Genomic DNA, 23,662 nt, shown 5'->3' with positions numbered 1-23,662 from the left:
TTTCTTGGTCTCATAGCTGTAGTTTCTATAGTAATCGTAGCCGCTTTTTTTAAATATCAGGGAAATGTGGATTATCCAAACTGGTGAGTTACCATATATATATATATATATATATATATATACTGTGTGTGTGTGTATATATATATATATATACTGTGTGTATATATATATATATATATATATATATATATATATATATACTGTGTGTATATATATATATATATATATATATATATATATATATATTAGAAATGGCAAGGTGTGTGTATTTGCCTTTATGGTAACACTCTTTCTCACATAGTATAGGCTCTAAGTATCACTGATTTTTCTTTTGTGTCTTGACTTTTCGTAGGTTTTTGTATGTATTAGGTTTTTTGTATGACGAGGTTTTTGTATGACTTTGCATGTATTAAAGTCATTTTCACTCCCATAAGTTTCATCCCTGCTGTGGTAGTTTAGTTTGTTTCAAACTACTTTCGTATGCGAATGTACGAATCTCAATGTAATATCAAAGTTTCGTGCTTACCCTTGATGTATGATCATTTTTTTCTGATTTATGGCTTCGGTTTGTGCCTGTTATTTTACGCATGTCTCTCGCTGGCGTAGATTCAACAAGCTGTTCATATGTGAAACTTCCTGTCTAAACGTTTACAGGTTACTTTAAAATAAACCAACAAAACACATTATTTATTAATCATTAAATAACAATGGCAATAAATACATTTTGTTTTGGTTTATTTTATATTTTAAGGTGCTTTATTTTAAACTTCACATTAATAATGGAAGGGAAACACGTAAACAAACCATTGCAGAGTTCTTTAATTAAACAAACTGAAATCTTTTCTTCTCAGTAATTAATTATATAGTGCATAGACAACTGAAATACGACAAAAAGTATTTACCATAGGGATATGGTGTTTGATTGATCATCCATAGGGCTCTGGTGTTTGACTGATCATCCATAGGACTCTGGTGTTTGATTGATCTTCCATAGGGCTCTGGTGTTTGTAGTTTTAGCTGGCCTATTATATATTATTAACTTACAGTTAACATTAACATGTACAAAACAAACGGCCCTTAAAATAAAGCGTGACCCTTTGCCACTTGTTTGCGATCAAGCCTTCCTTGTGTACGTCCCACAAAACTAGTGGCAGGTGCCTGTGTGATCTGTGGTATTAATGTTTGAAATTGTCTCTTTACTTATTCACTTATTGGATGGCTTAAAATCCCCAAAGATGATGCTTAAAAAGCTGTGTTTAAAAGTTTTTGTGTAAAAAGTGAACCAAATCATTTTATGCAGAGTAAAAGTTTAATTAACTGCCTGCCTAAAACTATAGCAAAATGCTAATAATGTACAAAAATCAATGGCTGTTCTTTTGATAACTCTCTGGATTGCATCTACTGTGAGCTCAGTTACTAACATGTAACAGTGGAGTGGTATTTTAAGCTTGTTTTGATTGTTTTTATAATTGTTAGACTGCTAGATTTTGGACACCAATAAGGTTCTGAGTTGTATTTAGATAACATGGAAACGAACTTTGTACCCATTCAAGGGTGTTAACTAAATAAATATCAGATTATTATCACTAGTTGGATGGAGGATTTCACTTGTATGCAAATAGCAACTGCCTGGGAATAGTTATACAGTTTTAGCAGCTTATTTCCATGATTGGTGTGTCAAACGTCTTCACCACCAAGGGCTAAAGCCTTTTTTTAATTTTTTCTTTTTAAACATATTTAGTTCTAATTAATATGACAGTAGACTTTTTGTTTTGGTCAAGTCTGGGATATAAACAGACTATAGAATCAATTTATGTTTCAGAAAAACCGAATTGCAATGGTATGATTTTCTTTAATTACCAGTTGTATTTACAGTATATACTGTGCAACTTGCAAACTTAAAGAACAACATCAGTGTACCTAGATGTTTCCACCTTGCTATCTGAAGAAGGTGGAAGTCAAAATGCTTTAGCTAATTATTAAAATAATGAGTTATAATGTTATCAATTACTTTCCTTCATTAAGCATTTGTAGTGATTGATGATGACTATCTCTCTCTTTTCATAACTGCCTAAACAAGTTAATCTCATCTTGTCGTTACTTGTTATAGTGCATGCATATGTTCTTTATGGAAATATTGTAAAATATTCATTTTAATTTCCCCTTTCCACCATTAAAAGTATTAATCCTAAATCCAACAATAGGTATGTCATGGTGGCTCCCGTTCCAGAAAACCAAGACAAAACAACTTTAGGAGAAAAAGCAGCCGCTTCTTTAAGATCTACAGTGATGAGCCGGGAGCCACCTCTCAAACCCACTGTGGAAAAGCAAGCCATGCCTGTGATGAGCCTGGAGCCACCTCTCAAACCCACTGTGGAAAAGCAAGCCACGCTGGTGAATGTGCACAAACCCACAACAAAGAAGGTGACCATAGAAAAACCCAAACCCATGACAGAGAGGACTACCATAGGAAGACCCAAACCCCAGACAAAGAAGTCTACGATAGAAAAACCCCATCCCATAACAGAGAAGACTACCATAGGAAGACCCAAACCCCAGACAAAGAAGTCTACCATAGAAAAACCCAAACCCATAACAGAGAGGACTACCATAGGAAGACCCAAACCCCAGACAAAGAAGTCTACCATAGAAAAACCCAAACCCATAACAGACAGGACTACCATAGGAAGACCCAAACCCACAACAAAGAAGGTGACCAAAGAAAAACCCAAACCCATAACAGACAGGGCTACCATAGGAAGACCCAAACCCCAGACAAAGAAGTCTACCATAGAAAAACCCAAACCCATAACAGAGAGGACTACCATAGGAAGACCCAAACCCCAGACAAAGAAGTCTACCATAGAAAAACCCAAACCCATAACAGACAGGACTACCATAGGAAGACCCAAACCCCAGACAAAGAAGTCTACCATAGAAAAGCCAAGACCACAGACCCCCAAAAAGTCCTTAAGGATCGGGGATTTTCAACTGTACCCCAAGTGGGACATAGAGGAGGACTACCACCGGGACCCTTCTGCAAAAAAGACAGTAAGGAAAGGGTTGGCTTGATGGTTCTTACAAATTCTTATTCCTTTGTAAAACAGTTATGCACTGTAAGGGTAATGTAACCTTAGGAAAAATACATTTGAAAGAAAACAAAAAGAAGTTTCACCTTAACAAAGTTTTTGACCTTTGATCTTGGGATTAAACCCCAAAAATAAAAGACACAAAATTACCAAGAAAAGGTCAAGGTCTTGGCTTCATCTGTTCAAAATTTCAGGAAGGTAATTGTGGCTGAGCAGCTGTTGAGTGGTGTGTGACTAGTGATGTCACGGACCAGGAAGTAACAGTAAACAAAAGGCAATGGATGGAATGGTGGAACTGAGCACTACGACGCTCAGCATTTTATTAAATAATAAAACAAAAGGTTTAAACCAACAACAAAACAACAAACGAAAAGGCGCATTGGCCAAACAAATAAACAAATTAGTATCGTTCTGGTGTAAACCAGCACGCTTAGCAGTTATTTTTAAGTTCAGTTTTCGCTCTCTCCTCGCTCTCTTGTACACTCCTCTATACACGCCCAGAGTGTAGAGAGCTGCAGGTTTATATAAAGTGACCATCTCCCGATTAGCCACAATTAATCAATGAATTAACTCGGGAGATGGTCACCGTCTGCACAAGTTTAATAAGGATGTGTGACTGTCAATCAGCTAAATAAATCACTAGCTGATCAGTTACGCATCCTCATGAGATTTTTAAAATACAAAAACAATAACAAATACGCTGCTCTTTTATCTGCACCGCAAACAATAATACAAATAATAAAACACAGTGCACATATAAATATAGGGGCGGGACACTCCGCCACACATGCCCCCCCCCTTGTGCGCAGCACACATGGCCTTTTCGGCCACGTTCCCCCTTAGTCCCCAAAGTCCTGGCTAGCAGTCCCGGCCCAGGAACAGGGGCAGCAACGGGCCAAAGGTGGCGGCCACGGTGGGATGTCCTCCTCCCACCCAAACAGCTGTAGCGTCCCGGTAGACCACGCACAGGCCGGCTCCTCTGGCCAAGGAAATTTTGGGGGTGGTCCACCCCCTTCTTCATGACCGGCAGCTCCAGCAGGTATTCACCCTCTGCTGGTGGAGCTGGGAGCGGCAAGCTGTTCTCCCACGGCGGTTGAGGCGGAACCAGCAGGTATTCACCCTCTACTGGTGGAGGTGGGAGGGGCAAGCAGTCCTCTCACGGAGCTTGAGGCGGAACCAGCAGGTATTCACCCTCTGCTGGTGGAGGTGGCGGGGGCAGAGGCAGCAGGTATTCTTCCTTTGCTACTGGAGACCTAGGTTCTGGACCTATGGGCTCCCCACTTCTGGATGCACGGGCTCCCCCCTTCTGGGCGCTGGATGCATGGGCTCCCCCCTTCTGGGCGCTATTTCCTCCTTTTCATAATAGCAGAAGGGACAGTTGGCAAACCAATGTTTTTGGTCGCAGAGGGGGCACACCTGTGATGACTGGCTATATCGCCCTGGATGTCTAGCCATTAGGCGACACTCCTCCTCCCTGTCCTTCCTCTCCTGAGCCAGTTCTTCCTGCAGTTCCCCGCAGCCGTCTCTCCAGCTCCAGCCTTCCATTTTTATATATATATATATAATATATATGTATATTTTTCCCCCAAAACACAAAAAAACACTTTTTGGAAAAAAAAACCTGTCCTTTTCTTTCCTGGTCCGGCTCCTGGAGGCGTTGTTTGTCCCCCGCAGGCCACCATATGTGGCCAAGCAGCTGTTGAGTGGCGTGTGACTAGTGATGTCACGGACCAGGAAGTAACAGTAAACAAAAGGCAATGGATGGAATGGTGGAACTGAGCACTACTGCGCTCAGCGTTTTATTAAATAATAAAACAAAACAAAAGGTTTAAACCAACAACAAAACAACAAACAAAAAGGCGCGTTGGCCAAACAAATAAACAAATAAGTATCGTTCTGGTATAAACCAACACGCTTAGCAGTTATTTTTAAGTTCAGTTTTCGCTCTCTCCTCGCTCTCTCGTACACTCCTCTGCACACGCCCAGAGTGTAGGGAACTGTAGGTTTATATAAACTGACCATCTCCCGATTAGCCACAATTAATCAATGAATTAACTTGGGAGATGGTCACCGTCTGCACTAGTTTAATAAGGATGTGTGACTGTCAGCCAGCTAAATAAATCACTAGCTGATCAGTCACGCATCCTCATGAGATTTTTAAAATACAAAAACAATAACAAATACGGTGCTCTTTTATCTGCACCGCAAACAATAATACAAATAATAAAACACAGTGCACATATAAATATAGGGGCGGGATACTCCGCCACAGTAATATTTTTGGTTTGCGTTGAAAAACTCAAAACCTTACCTGTCCCGTCCCCCATTTCTAAGAAACCTGAATAACCTTCAGGTAACAAACATTTAATTCGAATCAGGTGACATGAGTAAATGAATAACACATCAGTAGGGGAAAAAATCAGCACCTTTTATTCCAGGTGAACAATTACTTTAACGCAACACAGGTCACACCAGTCAATGACCCCTTCTCACTCTCCACAGTTGCTCAGTCTTTTTGAGATCTTGATTCTGAAACTTATAGCCTCTTGAGGAAGACGAAGTGAGACTAGAGCATATAACACTGCAAAGAATGTTGCCATGGGGTACCCAGCATTTGTCATCCTTCTCTGGCCAGCGATACTGCTGTGATTTCCCACCAGGGTGTTTGAATTGGATATAAAAGTCCCCAAATTCCTGAGAGACATTGCAAAACGGCATCTTCTTCCTCAGCTTTGGATTCGATCGGAGCCATTCCTGGAGATACTTACAGTTTCTAATTCACTTATGAAGAGGGAAGAGACTTGAAGTCAAGTCTGGGAAATGGGGATGAATCTATGCAGGTGTTTAGTGGCCTTTATGGTTAATGCAGACTTGAACCTATGTTTTAAGTGTTCAGCATTGGCCATGATGTCTTTTCCGGATACAAAGATGAAGGTTATGTTGTGGAAGGCAGTCTTGCAGAATAAATCCATGTCTTCAGGGGTGACAATCTGGCCATCAGTGGGACGCTGCAAGCTTGTTTTTGCAGTCCTTTTGCGTGACTGTTCCCCCAATGCCATCACAAGGACCTTTGCCATGTAAAGTTGCAAAAAAATTCCAATGAAGTAATGAATTTTCCTCAGGTGGGGAAGTTTTTCCTTCACTTGGGGGAGGAGTTTGTATTGAAGGAATTTCTGGCACCTGTGATACTCTACATCAATGGGAAGTTCTCAAATTCTGAACTGAGTGCAAAACCTTGATTACATCTTCCATACTTTACTTCATTACTATGATAGCAGTGGTAGTAACATCTCCATGTCACAGAAAAGTAATTGTTCACCTGGAATAAAAGGTGCTGACTTTTTTCTCCAGCTGATGTGTTATTCATTTACTCATGTCACCTGATTCAAATGAAATGTTTGTTACCTGAAGATTATTCAGGTTTCTTAGAAATGGGGGGCGGGGCAGATGAGGTTTTGAGTTTTTCAACACAAACCAAAAATATTACCTTCCTGAAAGCTGAGACCTTGACCTTTTCTTGGTCATTTGAGATTTAAGATTTAAGGTCAAAGGTCAAAAACTTTGTTAAGGTGTAACTGCCTTTTGTTCTCTTTCCAATTTAGTTTTTAAGTAAAATGTTGGTTAACATTAAGGTGGGGTACCCATCAACCACATTTTGACCTCTCTATAACTTTTAACCCCTTGATCTGGTAGGTCTAAAAATATGTAAAGTTGAGCTTGTATGCCTGAAACAACCCTAAGAAACAAGTCTGGTGTAAATCGGTGACAATAGCGTTTAAAATCCAACATTTCTGGGGTGATTTGTCATGGAATGACCCAATCAATTGTTGTCTATACACCTTAATCAATGCGGTTAACATGCACACTTTCTTATATACCAGCTGTTTATAAAACTCACCAATTCAACAGTGTCTCAAGTGTCTACCGGTACTGATGTTTATATATTAAAATAGGGGCTCCCTATTCATGAAATTGAATACTTAAAATGAAGGGTGTGCAGAGAAACCATTACTCGTAATCATACTCGGAAAGCAGCACTACAGATGCTCTCATGACGTCTATGAAATTTTCACAGACAGTAACCTGACAAGTTTGGTACGATTAACATCGTTCCACGAATCAAAAAGCATCAAACTCAAGAATCCTCATCTTACTGAGATGGCAATACACATCCTAAACTCCTATAATCCATTTGCAAGTCTTGTGTTAATTATGCTTATCGCATAACTTCAGAACAAATAATGCAGAGCCAATGAAAAGATAAAAACTAAACAAAAACAACAACCAAGGCACACAGCAACATCAATGTTTTCCACGACTGTCGAAAGTACATTATTAGCAATCTCACAACATACCTCTCTGAATTCTCAAAACAGGGGAATATGTTTTTACTGTAGATTGAGATATACACATATCAGGGGCAGCAGTGTGGAGTAGTGGTTAGGGCTCTGGACTCTTAACCGGAGGGTTGAGTCTTATAATTAACACTTACACTGTTGGCATGTTGGGAACTTCTCCTTTTTAACTTTATCTCACATCCTTAGTATCCACTACATGTTCTCAATGATTCTGTTACAGACCTGCCCAGAGTCTATAAGGTCCAGGTCTGCTGAAATTGATTGGTTTAAGCAGCTCTTCATCCCTGACATCAGCCTCTTCATGCACAAAGAGCACTTTAATGATGAGGAGTGGAAGAGGCTGGAACATTTCAACCCTCCGTATGGATGGATGGGGACTAATTACACAGGTGAGGAATGAGCTTGGAAATGGTTCTGTCACTCCTAGGGCCTTCCTAGGGATGGTCTGTAGTCATACTACCTTGATTTGCCCACTTGGTCTTGGTTAGTACGTTGATGGATGACCTGCATGGAATACCAGGATCTGCAATGCATGACATGGTGTTGGTGTCTGTGTCTCCATCACAGCAAGGGCCTTTGTAAAGATCTTCATGAAAAATGAAAATCAATGCAGGACCACTACATTTGTGACATGCACTACATACACATGTTGTATCACTTGCAAACAGCTTGTGCAGCATTATCCTGTAGCGGCAAATGCTACAATACAGTAAAACTTTCTGAACTCCCTTCACAACAAATATAGTCCAGTTAACACTACAGAAGTGCTGATTGGCTGATATGCAAGACCGGTACAGAAGTGTTGATTGGCTGACATGTAACAGCGGGAAAAAGCCTTAGTTGGTTGCTAGGTAACCAATTCAGAACGTTCAAAGGCAGGAAAAGAAAATGAGGACTCATTTGGAGTAAAAAAGAGCCAATAATAATAAATGAACATACCTGTTTCTTAAACTAAAATAGTTTATTTTTAATTGCACAGCTATTCGCGACTCCATTGTTTGAGAACTGCTGATTTAGACAGTAACAGGTCTAAATCATTAAGACTGGACCTCCCTGGTGAATTACATATTTTTACAGAAAGAAATACATTTGAATTATCTAAACCAGGGGTGTCAAACATACGGCCCACAGAATATTCACCCCCTTTTTCACGTTTATTTTATTTGAAGTGTTTATTGTAGTTAAAAACTAATGTTATTACTTCATGAAAATGTGTCTATGGCCACTTTGTGTTTATTGCAAAGGCACAACAATGGCAGGGGTTATTTAAAAAAAATGTGTTGTTTACTTTGTTTTTACTTGAAATACACACAACATTTAACTATGGTACTGTATTGATTTCTTTGTTCATAATTCATTCACAAGGGTAAAGTAAGTCCTTTCTTACTTCTGGGATATTTTTCAACTTTAATACAGTGTTACATATAATGGCTGATAACTTTTTGACAACGAATATCCGAACGAATATTTAAATCTTGAATGAATATCCGAACATGAAAATTCCATGTTTTTCCCAGCACTAAAGAAAATTGCAAAATATAGATACGGATCCATTTTTTATTTAGCACTCACCAAAAGATAAAGACAAAGAATATTAGTGACTATTCCTGCTGCTTCCTGATACCTGGGACCTTTGCTTGAACCAGTGCATCAACATCTGGAGCAAACGACTGGGCTGAGGATATCTTGAGAATCAAGTTAAGTTGAGAATTAGATTTGGATTTGTTGATATTCATGACGGAGAAAGCTTGTCACTTCTCAGGACACACTATTTCAGCAGCGTTTCTTCAAAAACTCTCCATCAGAAAATGGTTTTGAAGAAAAAAGGTGCTGGTGGCTTAGTGAGAATTAATTTGCTGTCCTGTTCATTTTTCTTTAGAAGTCAAACAGGCTGTAGAATTGATACCTGGGCTAAAGGAACAGACAGTCCTGCTCAGTCCCAAGAGGAATGACGGTTGTATCCGCTGTGCCGCTGTTGGGAATGGAGGGATCTTGAACGGCTCTCGGAAGGGGGCTGAAATCGACTCTCATGATTATGTATTCCGGTACGAAGTGCTCTAAAGTATTGCAAATCCAGGGTAGGGTCTTAGAGTAGTTCTGTTAAAGATACATGTTTCAGCTACTTCAGTAGAAGAACCGCGGGGCCATTGTCAGCTCAACCATGACTATATTTGATCTCATAGAACCATCAAACACCTGATTATAAATCTGATTATTATTGTCTGTTTCAGGAAACATATATTATCTAACATGATACACACACAAAAAAAATAATGGAGTCTAAGGCAATAGTTGCATCTGATTGAGAATGTGTGGCCTGACTTCAGTGAGGAAGAAATACAGGGCTGTATTTTTAAACAGAACTTAAAATATATAACTTAGTTGCCTGGCTCTAGTTTTGTAAAATGAATAGTTAAATGAATACTGATATATACCTAAACAAGCTTAATATTGTATCAATCAAGAGAACAGAAGCAACTTCCATAATGCCAAGCACAGCCTGGTTTATATATATGGGGTGGGGCACTCTAATAGGATAATAAATATTGGGGGGAAAACGGACAAAACTAGAAGGGTTTAGAAAGACTTTTGCTGTAAATGATTTGAAATGCCTGCCAGTCATCTAATGTTCTAATGCAGAATAGAAAGGCAGTTGATGAGTGTTTAACAAAAGCACACTTGTCTCTCATTTATCAATCATGGATTTGTATTATTATGCAGAACAATTTTTGAAAATGTATTTTATTAACAGAATAACTCAATTTGTCCTTTTTAGTGTCACCTAGCACACACTGTTTATATTTCTATAAATACGCATATAAACCGATGTGTTTGTGTTCCTGCAGTGTGAACGGGGCTGTTATCAAAGGCTTTGAAGATGATGTTGGAGTGAGAACCTCATTTTATGTCCACACAGCTCAAACCATGCTCTCGTCTCTCTGGGGTTATCAGGAACTAGGTTTTACCAATGTACCCATGGATAAGGTAAAGATTGAGTCTTGATATATTCAAATGAGATGCAAGTTTCGTACAGGCGGTTGCAATTCAGCCTTCAGAAAAAGTTGTGCCAGCGAGTGAAATTTAAAATGGCATTGCAGGAGGAAAAAAAAACTCTTGCTCATTTTTTTATTATAAGTTTTGTCCTCAAGTCTGGAGGCTGCAGAGTTGTGATTATGCAAGTCCATCTACAAGTGCAAAAGTCAAAAAATGCTTTCCACAAATCAATATGTTGAGGACAAATTGGCTGCACATATTTGACTTCACTTCGCTAATTCAAAACAAGTGTGATTGAGTGTGTGCATGTTTGTAATTGGTCAAGATGGCATTTTGAAATGGGTTATTTTGATTGCTGACAACAGCAACAACAAAAAAACATTTAAACAAAAAACCTGAGGCAAGTTTGCTGTCATCCATGCAATAATTAAATATTTTTATTTATTTATTTTTACTTTTCCAAACAATTTATCTCACCTTGTACGCAAATACACCTGCATCAGTTGGGTGCAGTCTGAGTTGTGATTCATTTCCTGTTAATCATCTATAGAATTATGCTGAATGCTGCAATTTTGTGCTGCTTTAAAACAGACTCTGTTCACTTTGCCTTTTGTAGGAAATAAAATACATCATGGTTACAGAAGATATGAGGGATTACCAATGGCTAAGAGCGTTACTGCTGAATACTATGGTTTCCAGAGGACCCTATCTTGAAATGAGGTAAGGTTATTATTGTGTCTCTTTATGAATACAATGTGCTTTGCTTGTGTAACTTTCTTCATGTTGTATTTTTTGTTGCTTAGGCCAAGGTCGTATTTTGGGACGGATTTCACACCAGAAAAGTATTTGGTTGCTCACCCTGATTTTAACAGATACATTAAAAACAGGTACCTCTTTTTTGTCTTTATGTGTCTTTCTGATCTTGTGGTGGTATACCCTTCTAAAAAACATTTGAACTACTATGTACCTGAAGATTTTTAAATGACTAGCCCAATAACACACAAGACCTGGAGCTTGTGTATGGAATGCATAAAAATGACAATTGTGTATAGATACAATATTGGGCCTCTCTCCCGCTGGGCTTATCGCTCGATAGATATTTTGGGGCAATTGAAGACCCCCACATATATAATCCTCGGGGCAGCTGTAAAGGCGGAGAAGTGGGTGATGGAGGGATGTTGATTCTGGTGTGGGCATTGTTGTGAACGTGATTGGAATACTGGGAATGTATATGCTGAGGGAAGGGACAAAGCACTTGGATAGGGGCTTGGCACGGAGGCTGTCTCTCGTCTCGAATTATACCTTACAAGCACCATGTCTTTGACACTTTTCACTTGTTTAGCAGCACAGTGAAACCTGTCTAATTCAGCCCCTCTACATATCAGCAATCTATATAATTTGGCAAGATTTTTAGGTCCTGATGAACTCCCTATTGAAATTAATGGTGTGATACCGTCTACAAACCCAAAACCTATTCTGGTATCCGGCATGATTTGTAAGTCATGTCTCACTCAAACCAAGGTAAATCAGACGTTGTGTATATACTCACATGAACAGCACACAAAATGTCTAAACTTCCACACAGCAGGCTATCTCTTGATTTTTTTTTTTCAAAACCAACACAAAAAGAGCTAAGTGAAGGCACACATTTCAAACATTCTGAAAAGAAAATATGCCTACTTAAAGCAACAACAAGAAAACCTGAATGCCGTCAGAAAGCGCCTGAATACTGCATGCTATGGGAATGGTTTAGACAGGCTTGTGCTAATATTGTACCTGTTTTAGGTACAGTATTAGATTTTTTTACAGTAACTCTGTAATCCAGCACACTGTCTAATCTGGCACAATTTTTCAGTCCCAAGCGACGCTGGATTGGACAGGTTTTACATTTAATTATTTTTTCACGGACCACAGCCAGCTTTGGACTCAAAATATCAGAATTATGCTACAAACTATTCAGGATTAATAGGTAGCAGGATGTTGTAAGGAGGCATATGTTGGATATGTTGTGTGTAATTGTCTTGTGGTGTTTACTGAGTAGCAAGTGAATGGTTTGGAAGTGTGGGAGATGGAGCTGCATTATTTTATAGGGACCCCCTGATATTTACTCACAGACCACAAAGGCTGGGAACCTCTGCTACTGTAGAAAGTGACTCAGAGCTGTTTCATCTGACTTGCAGGTTCTTGAAATCAAAAACTGTTGAAGGAATAGATTGGGCCATCTACAGACCAACCACCGGAGCCTTCGCTCTGCTCCTGGCTCTGCACCTCTGTGATGTTGTAAGTACGATTGGGAATGGGGGATACCCTGGTTCCTTGGGTCTGCTGAGATACACAAACACAGACAGCTTAGTCATTGTATTATACACTATCCACCAGCAAACTGGGACAGGTAACCAAATTATTATTATTATTATTATTATTATTATTATTATTATTATTATTTATTTCTTAGCAGATGCCCTTATCCAGGGCGACTTACAATTGTTACAAGATATCACATTATTTTTACATACTGTACAATGTAGAATTTACTTTTCCCTCGCCTTGCTTACTGAAAATGGAACCCCAAAAATGTTGTCCACACAGCACCCAAAACACACATACCAACTCGCTGTTCTCAACCATTTCTTCATTTATCTCTACAGGTCGATGCCTATGGATATATCACAGAAGACTATGCCAAATATCCAGACCACTACTATGACAAGACAAAGACAAAAACTGTGTTTTACGGCAATCATGACTTTGGATTGGAAATCAAGGAGTGGAAGAAACTGCATGATGCTAAAATCATGAACTTGTATCACGGGAGATAGAGAGAACAACCACCAGACCTGGGGGTTACGTAATGTGTTACTGTGATAATATTACTTTTGTCAATAACAAGGTAATATAACATCTTAGATTTTTAATGGGAGTAATAATACTACAGTTACTTTCGGCAAAAAAAGAAACAAGTTTGTCTCTTTACCTTTTCTCTGTTGTACACTTGTATTAGTGGTCTTTTTTAACCCCGACGTGCCCGACTGCTCTAATGTCGGTGCCTTGCCACCTACATTAGAGACATGAGTGCAACACACACACACACATACTCGTTTACATGAACTGTGGGGACACATGTCTGGAAACAGCTATGTGGGGACACCACTTTACTGAGGTCCTAGCAACAAAACCAGCACTGGACTACATTTTAGAGCATTCTATAACCATGCCTAAATATAAAGGTTTTTGATTTAGCCTTTAAAATCGGATTGACATTTTACTGTATTGTGGGGACAGTTTCTTCTTTAACTCCAATCTAAGGACATAGCGACACACACACACACAACTTACATTATGGTTAATTACAGGGACCTTGTTTACAACCTGGGGACTTATATCTATTCATAGTTTTATGAATGACTTTTAATCAAATACTAATTTAACTGTTTGAGTTTACCAAGAAATTCATAAACTAGATCAGTTTATATAAATATTTGGTGTTAAAATGGAGAGAAAAGCATAATTCCACATTTATCTCAAGATTTAGATGCAAGATGTTTTGTAAATCACAAAACTAGATTTTTGTACTCTCAATGCATGTAGCTTACCCATAATAATGTTCATAATTTTACTAGTAATTACAACTGCTTGAGTATATCAGTGTATAAATGTATTTACCTGAAAACGCTGCAGTATTCCTTTAAAATACAGCCATATTAAATGTCTAAAATTAGTAATCTATATCTTCAACAATATGCTGCTGTACCAATGTCCTAAAATAAACAAACAGCAATTACATTAAATAACTAAGCTAGCACAACTTTAAGAGGAAAAGGTAGTTGTTCAATGTTGACTGCTTTTCACAACTTGACTCTTCCAGTTATAAATCCCACTGAGATTTGTGAGCAGTGTCTGGAATGTTGTTTTATATATGCTTTGAAGCCATTATGTATGATAATGGGCATTTGAAAAAAGTACAGGATATCAACTAAATAATTGATCTGGAATGATAACAATAAAGTAGTGAACTTGGGGGTGAATTTTGGAATTTAGCTAGGGAGGCTGCAGATGTGCATAACTGTTCTGTGAAAGGGTTCTTTCTTGTGCGTGCATTCGCTGCTGAGTGACAGGCAGGAGACCAGACAGGTTGAAATTGACACGCCCCGCAGGCGCGCAGGATTTATTTACACACATACAGAACAGCTCACGTGACACTACCAACCATGGTAGCTCACTGAGTGAGTACGGCCAGCATACGAAAAAAACTAAATAAAACACAATACAAAAAACTATAAAATAAAATGTGCCGTAAAAACGGCGTGCGCTACTCCCTAATGCATGGAGGTCCCGCTTGCTCACCTCGCTATACTTTAAAGGGATCTACCATCCCCAAACTAATCTTTAGTATCAGCACAAACCCTGACTCCGGCCGTCGGCGGTTTTGGCAGCTTCTTTTGGCTCCGATCCCGGTTCACCATCACGGCTATCAGAGGATTTCAGCAACTTATTTCTCTCACTATGCTCGGGTAGCGTGGACGATCTTCAGCCCATTGTCCGTGGCTTTGCAGCAGCCCAGAGGTGAACAAATAGGACCTCTTTATACCTGACGCCGTGCTGGAACACACCTACCCGCTGATCATCCACAGCTGGCAATAACACACAGCAGGCAGGCGATCCCAGGAGCGTCAGGTACTGCAATAAATTAAATTACAACAATTACACAAAAACACTATTTACAATGCATACACACAAATCCCCTCTTCATGTGCAGGGCTCCTGCCCTGCTACATGTTCAGTCCATAACCAAGGAAAATTTCGAAAAAGTGGCAAAATATTATCAATATCCCAAATCCCTTAACATCAAAATCTACAGACCAAACAGTTTGTTAACTGTTTTATCAGGATTGATGTCAGGATTTATCAGGATAGTCTATTTTACATTGAAAACTTGAACAGAACAAAAATGTTTTAAGATTTTTAACAAAAAAAAAGTCGTTTCACATTTAACCTGTGTACATGCTTTTTTATTTCCAACTCTGAAGTACATCTGTCGTACTTAAATTTAACTAATATACAAAATAAGATTTTTTACAAAGAAAAAAGACGTTTCACATTTAACCTGTTGTTTACATGCTTTTTTTTTATTTCCAACTCTGAAGTACATCTGAGGTACTTATATGTAACTAATATACAAAATAAGATCTGTATTATAGGAGAGTAAATGTATTAAATCTGCATTAAATGAGAGTAACATTTGTACTAAACAGAGAAATGTTAATGTGTTTAAACCTATTTGAGGAATAAACAACACCAATCTGTGCATTTACATCAACTGCAACAACAAAACTAAGAATTTTCAAAACAAGATATTGTACCACTGGGAAGAGATATTGGTTCCACATTATTCCACATTAATAATCAGGCAAAACTGCTTCCCAAGACTTTCCAGAAATCAAGCAAAACGTAACCTACTAAAACTCGGACGAAGACCATCTGGAACACAGAAACATCAGTATATTTTTTCAACTGTTTAAAGGACAACTATGTACTTACATGTTGCTAGGAAAAAAGTACCTGAAGTTTTTCTATTCAGTTTTTATTGCTTTAAAAGATTAACCTCCACAAAAATGTCAGCTATATACAATGCTGCCTTGGGAAAAAAAACCACGGAGCATGGGATGTCTTCCCCACAGCAACTCAAATTATAATTGTTAGCAGTTTATCAGAGCGTTAGCGTTTCACAGTCTTACCAACTAATATTAATTATATTACAAAAAATAATGGTAGCCAAGGACCACTGCACATAAGAGATAACTATAGCTCCCACTTGTAAAGTGTCCGTATGAGTACATCCTCCTAGGGAAACGGAAGTCATTCCCTCATCAATCCTCTGTAACTCCGTTCTCCATCCTAGCTCCCTGTTCCGTCCACCATCCTCCCTCCTTCGTAACTCCATCCTCCTTGCTCCTTCCTCCCTACTCCATCCTCCCTACTACCCGCTCCTTCCTTTGTAACTCCGCTCCATCCTCCCTACTCCCCCCTTCATCACTCCCTGCTCTGTGCTTTGTCCCTGCTCCATCCTTCCTACTCCTAGGACGAAGGATAGTTACGAAGGAGGGAGTAGGAAGGATGGAGCAGGGACAAAGCACAGAGCAGGGAGTGATGAAGGAGGGAGTAGGGAGGATGGAGCAGGGACAAAGCACGGAGCAGGGAGTTAGGAAGGAGGGAGTGGGGATGTATGAGAATTGAAACAAAAAATTACACATGCTTTACTCAGGCAGTTGTAACAACATGAGTACACATACAACCGTATTTATATAAAATTTATATAAAATGTGATAGTTGTCCTTTAAGGGCTCAACAATACGAATCTAATCACGCAGAGAAACTGATTCCAGTACCACATCAACTGCAATGATAAAACAAAAAATGACCAAATATCCCATTTTCAAAACAAAGCCATAATACCACTTCAAATTGGAATTTTGATATCTAAACCTTTCCTGAGAAAAAAGCAAAAAAAGAACATAAAGGGACAGATCAAATCAAAACTGTGACCTACCCACTAATCTCAAATTACAAACGCAGATTTGTGATTAGCAGGTGGGTCAAAGTTTTGATTTAATCTCAGCCAAATTCTGATTAACCAACACCCCTTTATTCTTCTAAATGATTAATTCTAACTTTTATGAACTCTTTCTTTTCAAAGCTGTGATCCTATTTTTTATGTAGAATTTTATGGCTGACCAATCTCTGTCTTTAAGGGCATGTGGTTCAGACTGCAGACACTGGAGACAATCGGTCTTTCCTGGCACTTTGCACATTCTGATGAACGTCATCATGTGTCTTTCGACTGCCTTAATTTCATCCATATCCCATTTTCTCCTCTTCATTTGTTTTTTTCCTATTAAAAAATAAAAACAGTTATCAAATAAATACACTGACATGTATTCGATGTACAGTATGTTACTCTATGAAGGTTTTTGTAGTCTTAAGTAAATGTAGTTTACCTGTGGATGCTTCATTGTTGGATTTCTTGAATCTTCCAGCTTGGTATAAAATAGAACATAAAATAAGTCTCATTCCATTTATATCTAAATTAAAATTATGAAGCAGGCTTAATATCTCTATTTTCAAGAAATGTAAACATTTATAAAAACATAACTTTTAACAATGTAACAGAAGGAAATTATACCTGCACATCTTGGTGGTGCACTCACAGGCTCAGCCTCATCCTCACTTCGCAGACGCTTCTCCAGCTTCTTCGATTTGTTCTTGCTGGAATAAATATATTAATTTATGACAATAAAAAAATTAAAAACAGCATTTGATTGTCTGATGATACCTTAGTATTGTCTCCACATTAACACATTACTGCCATTTTAGGGGTGCATTCATTGTTATAATAGGTATATTCCTTTTAACACCACAATGATATGCTTATGTTTTACTTTTAAGTCAGTTAACTTTATCAACCTCCCATTTTGTAGGTGTCTTATTCACCCCTGAACCCCCTTATCAACCCCATTGAACCCTAACTATACCTTGTGGATCAATTTCAATGTCGTCCAGTTTCATGCCTTAGAACTCCGACAACCTTCCTGTCTCCATAGCCATTAAGATCTTACTGACCTTAGCCAGCTGCAAGGTGCCTTCTGGCAGGCGATAGTACTGTCGATGCACTCTAATATCATGGCCAAGAAAGTCTGCCAGTTGGTCTAACTCCGTTTCACGCAAGTTAAGAACTTTGGACAATGTAGCAATGTGTTTTCGAAGTTTTGTTGACGACAGGGTGGCAGGATTTTTGGCTCCACACTCATTGAGTCTGATCCTCGATAGTAAGATGAAGCTCCAGGCCTTGCAAACATGTAACCGTTTTCATCTGCAACTTGGCAGTCAGAAGGTTCATTGCTGCAACCATAGTAGGTGTCAACAGGACTGGCACCTTTCTGCCCCGTTTCCCTCTAATCTCTAGCCTTGTAAAGTGCTGGCACAATTTCTTTTCAAGCTCGGACAGGGAAATTGCAACATCTTCATGAAGGCCAGACATGTCTCTGCGAGTAAAGGCATCTAGAGGCATCTTTGCTACTTCACCTTCTCTTCTTCTGTTAAACAGGATTACCTGTGAAAGAGTGACCTTTGTAAGGTTTGCAAAGGTTTTTATAGACGACTCTGAATGCAATGCACTCTGGTATTCATTTTGTTTAATTTCGGGATAAGCATGTAAGGTTTTTACATCTGCCGTGAAAGGCAGCAGTTGAGGCATGTTCCACTTAGCTTCTCGTAGAGTGGTCAAAGCAGCAGAAGACATAGTTTCATTCCAACTAGTTTCATATATTCGTTTAAAATTGCGCGCAGATTCTGCCATTGAATCATTTCCGTCAATCATGGATTTGCATTCCACAATGTTACTGATTTTCTGTAAACTGTGACCTAACTTCAGTGCCAATGAGGGAATTCTGAAAGTATGGCTCTCTTCATTGTAGCCAGCTGCAGCTTTCACTGAAGTTACAACATGGGGGAAATTAGAAGGAATGACAAAATCTTCCATTTTTAGTAGAGGTGTTTTTTTTTCTGGCTTCTATCAGCAGGCGACCCACCTCTCAGAGTTTTTGTCGGATATAATCATGTTTCCCTACATCAGATCCCACTTTATTGTACATATGCTCTCCCAATAGGATGATGCATCTGTCACTTTTCACTAGTGACGAAATCTCATCATGTGTCATATCACACACCAGTCTCCACAAACCCTGGCTGACTTCAAATGGCACAGGACAGGCAAAAGCACATAGAGATTGGACTCGTTTTTTACCAACTTTTTTGATCATCACATTTTGGTTTTAGTTTACAGCATCGCATGTGTGCCCACAAAGACTTTCTTGAATACAGACCTTGGCAATATATGCAGCAGGTGAATTCCTGAGGTTTTCCAGTTTTTCTTGGTCGTTTACATGCAACCATCTCTCCTGTTCCATTCCGTATCACTTCTGCATTGTGTGCAAAGTTTCCTCTGTTTCTAAGATGATCTAGTTGTATCCTCCTTTCTTTTGAGTTCTTTGGAAAGCTCAGTGCCTTTATTACTTCACTTTCATTACCGTGAACATATGCAAGGTGCCTGGCTATTTTGGAAAAATGTCTCTCACAAAAAAGGCAGTATTGCGTCTTGTTGTACAATCTTAATTTCCCTTTGTGATCTTCATGGGGCTTTATGGTAACAGAAGATAATTCACGTTCATTTTGATTGGTTGCACAGTTGCTTACAGAAGGGGAAAAGATGCCTCTAGATGTCTGCTCAGTGTTTTGCCGTTTCTGAGGTTGGTGCGTTTTGCTTTGCACATGCTTTCTTCTTTTTTGGTTCAGTCATCAACTCTTTACTTTTGATAGTGCTGTCTGACGTGCTACTGTCAGGAACATAGTCTTGATCACTGTCTGAATCGAACTGAGAATAATCTGATAACACATCCAAAGATTCATCTGATAGCTTAAAAAAGAAAACAACAACATCAAGTTAATATTTTATATTAATGTTTATTTAAAAAATGCATTTTAAAAGTTTTAATAAAGAATTTTAACCATTAAATGAAATTTACTGAGTGCCATCAGTACTTCATAAACTGCCCTAGGAGTTTGTGTTAGTTAATCAGTGGTTCTCAGTCCTGGTGGCTCACTATCAGCTGCTTTTCATTCCACCTGAGCTCTAAATTACTTGTTTGGTTAGTTGAGCAATTAAGTAGCTGACAACTAGGGTTGGGCGATATCATATTTCCGGTATAATTTTATTCACGATAAAAGATATCGTGGGGTTGGATTATATCATTTTTATTTTTGGCTAGTGTACAAAAGACGTAAGCTGCTAAATGAAAAAATAAATACATAAACCAAAATAGTAATATGTGAGAAAGTAAAGAGGTGTTGACATTTGAGAAAGGCACAGCGTACAGACAGTGTTTGGGCATGGAGTTTCATTCACCATGGAGCCACTGGTGCACCTCTCGACCCAATCATATTCACCCAGAGGCTCAGAAACATGATGGCGGCAACAAGTAAGCAGGGAGAAACAGACGAGAGCGGCGAAGTTTTAACTTACAACTAAGTGAAGGAGATGACCCTGTACCAAAGGGCACAAGCTCAGTAGTTTGGATATGTTTTGGTTTTAAACCTACTGGTGAATGAAACACTAAACTTGCATGCTGTTCTGTGGCGCAACACGAAATAAAGTGCCGATCTTTTCTGTCATCTGTCATAAAATATCATCTGTAAGGTCTAAAATACTGTGATATTATTTTTAATGCATATCGCCCACCCATTCTGACAACTCAGCTGTAACACCAACAGAGTCAGTGGTGCCCTAGGACCATGGTGCAAAACTCCTGCAGTACATTACAGGCTCTGATATCACATACAGGTTCTATTATAATGAGAACCCTGGCAAAAAAATACATACTATGCACATATTCTGTAACTAACAATAGGGGATACACAGCAAACATGTTTTTTAAATGACAATGTGGGGACACTGCCTGTTTATTTCACATATGCAACGACCCACTTGTACTACAGTGTGGGGACATGCTACACAATACGCACAAGTCGTATAACTGACAACCTGGGGACACTGTGGATTTTACCTAAGCATTGACATTTTACACATTTCTATTACAATGTGGGGACACAAGACACATACATTGTGCAACTGATAATATAGGGACACAATACAATCATATTGTATAAATAACAAAAAGGGGACAAACTATACTTTGTATCTGTAGATTAACAGCATTAATAACAAGACCTGCAGCAAACACAAAGTAGCTATTATAACTTTTGTGCTGTGTTACTGTACCTGTGTTGCAGTTGAGGTAGACTGGTGTATAGCATCAGGTGCATGGTCCACCTCAGATGAACAGCCGCTAAACTCAGGTTGGACTGGCTCTGAATTATTCACAGGACTTTCTGCTTCATCCACAACCTGTAAAAGTACAAAGAAATAGTCTGAGGATTCCCTACTTTTACTCAGTTTATGTGAAAAGAATCATGCTGCAATTGTTTTTCTTGCCACTAAAATATTTTGACTATACTGCAACAAAGGTATACAGATGTGGGTCAGTCGCTAGTTCTTTAAACACTCCAAACACTCAAATGTTTTTCTTTATAATTTACTTATTTGTGTGCCCTTGGCCCCCACATCAACATGTGGGTTGACCTGGTAGGGCGGCTTTCTGATAATAAATGAAAGAGATACATAATATCCAAAGCACCCATTTTTGGTGTCCAAAGATTGTTGGACAGTCATTGTATAAAACAGCATTTCTAAGGCAAAATAGTTTATCTTGAGACCAATTTGTTATGCAAACTGACACCTAAGGCATTACTATATTAATTAATGAAACCAATTATATTTACTATGAGACAACACCTTTGGTACAACAACCTGGAGAACGAACCAGGTACTGATATCACTCTTGGAATATAACAACACGTGGCTACTCTTATAATCCTATGAGCACTCTGAATGAAGCTACACTTGGACGTTATAAAACATCTTAAGATTTGTTCAGTGACTAACAATGTGGGGACACTATCTGTGCTCTTCACTTAAGCAGTGACCTGCTTTCCACATTTACACACACATTCTGTAACTGACAATATGGGGACACACTTCACACACATGCTGCAACTAACAATATGGGGACACTGACTATGGACTTCACCTAAACAGGGATCTATTTTGCATATTTACACAGCAACACTGCAACTGACAATATGGGGACACACTAAACACATGTTGTGAAACGAACAATATGGGGACACTCTCTGTGCACTTGATCTATGCAATGAGCCGTTACATACATGTGGTAAAGTATGGGGACACAATACATACAAATTCTGTATCTGACAATATAGGGACACAATACACACTTATACTTGCATAGAAATGTTGTATCTGTAGATTAATGACACTAATAATACTTACTGGATCTGCAGCAAACACTACGTAGCTAATACTTTGCTAATACTGTACCTGTGTTGCAGTTGAGGTAGACTGTTGTATAGCATCAGGTGCATGGTCCACCTCAGATGAACAGCCGCTAAACTCAAGTTGGACTGGCTCATTGACTGAATTATTCACAGGACTTTCTGCTTCATCCGTGACCTGTAAAAGTATAAAATTGTCAGAATATTCAGAACAGCAATTACAAGTTGAACTTATCTGTATAACAGGATAGCAGACAAAGCAAAGTTGAAATTTAATAATTAATTCACAGATAAAGGACACTTAAATAGACAAAATTGTATCTTCAATACATACAAAAATGTTTAGTCTGAAACCTTTTTAATACCTATTTCAAAAGTTATGATGTACATGCTTACCATAATTCTCCATGGCCAGTTAACAGGACCATAATTATAGGTTATTTCTTCTCCGCATGTTATGTTTCTGAGCACGAAAAGGCACAAATGTGGTTTGCCTTCAACATTAATATTTTTCATTTTGCAATTGGGTTTTTTGTGATCATCATTTACCAATCTTCCCAATGACAGATCTTCTTGTGCTGTATCAACGCTGCAAAAAGAATACACGTATATAATATGAAGTGACTAGATATTGCATAAGACTGTTAGTATCTATCATTGCATTGATATGATTTAGTGACAGGAAAACAGCTGCATGAACAACACTGGGATAAGATATTTTAGAAAATCGCAACTGTAAAATACAGTTATTAAAGTTTGATTATTAATAAGCATTATATCCATTTTAGGCTCATTCTTATTAAACTTTAACACATAAACAATTACATCTGATGCTTTTAACAGTTTAAGCCAGTGTAGCCGAGGGAACATGAAATAGAAAATAGCAATGCTATTCACTATTACTAAAAATAATATAAACAATTCCATGTAAACTGGCTGTTTTGAGAAAACAAAAATAAAAATGTGTAAAATTGTTACTAACCAGCCCATATTAGTACATTATAATTCGTAACTTACCTTTGTCTGAATTGATGAATCTGAACTCCAGGTTTTTTTTTTTTTTTATCAGTCTGTGAGCTGGCATGATAAATGGCTTCTTCCAAAGGAATGAGCCTCTTCCGTCTTCCCATCATTTTACTGTTTGAAGCAGGTCTATCTTCATGAAGGGTTTTTACATCGAGTCTCTTAACCGACACCTTTTCTAAATTGAATAAAATACTAATGAAAAATAATACACGCGTAAGTCACAGTGCGTGC

The 23,662-nt window shown here is 38.5% G+C and overlaps 2 protein-coding genes across 2 annotated transcripts; one reads left to right on the top strand and one right to left on the bottom strand.

The window, feature by feature from the left end:
• Positions 1–2,214: 2,214 nt before the first annotated feature.
• Positions 2,215–15,715, top strand: LOC117423623 (alpha-N-acetylgalactosaminide alpha-2,6-sialyltransferase 2-like). Its single transcript, XM_034039683.2, has 8 exons — positions 2,215–3,051; positions 7,668–7,836; positions 9,327–9,492; positions 10,294–10,432; positions 11,058–11,161; positions 11,245–11,328; positions 12,622–12,721; positions 13,090–15,715. The coding sequence occupies exons 1-8, from the start codon at positions 2,290–2,292 to the stop codon at positions 13,258–13,260; spliced, it is 1,695 nt and encodes a 564-aa protein (XP_033895574.2). The 5' UTR covers positions 2,215–2,289; the 3' UTR covers positions 13,261–15,715.
• A 2,229-nt stretch (positions 15,716–17,944) lies between these two features.
• On the bottom strand, positions 17,945–23,662 carry LOC131697937 (uncharacterized). Its single transcript, XM_058989967.1, has 5 exons — positions 23,423–23,662; positions 22,802–22,994; positions 22,452–22,583; positions 21,273–21,398; positions 17,945–19,910 (listed from the first exon to the last, which is right to left on the bottom strand). Exons 1-5 carry the CDS (start codon positions 23,536–23,538, stop codon positions 19,722–19,724), a joined length of 756 nt encoding a protein of 251 aa, XP_058845950.1. The 5' UTR covers positions 23,539–23,662; the 3' UTR covers positions 17,945–19,721.

Source organism: Acipenser ruthenus, chromosome 17 (genome assembly GCF_902713425.1).
Source record: "Acipenser ruthenus chromosome 17, fAciRut3.2 maternal haplotype, whole genome shotgun sequence".
NCBI classification, from domain to species: Eukaryota; Metazoa; Chordata; class Actinopteri; order Acipenseriformes; family Acipenseridae; genus Acipenser; species Acipenser ruthenus.
Note: the sequence above shows the minus strand (reverse complement) of the source record. Positions and strands in the feature narration are given on the sequence as shown.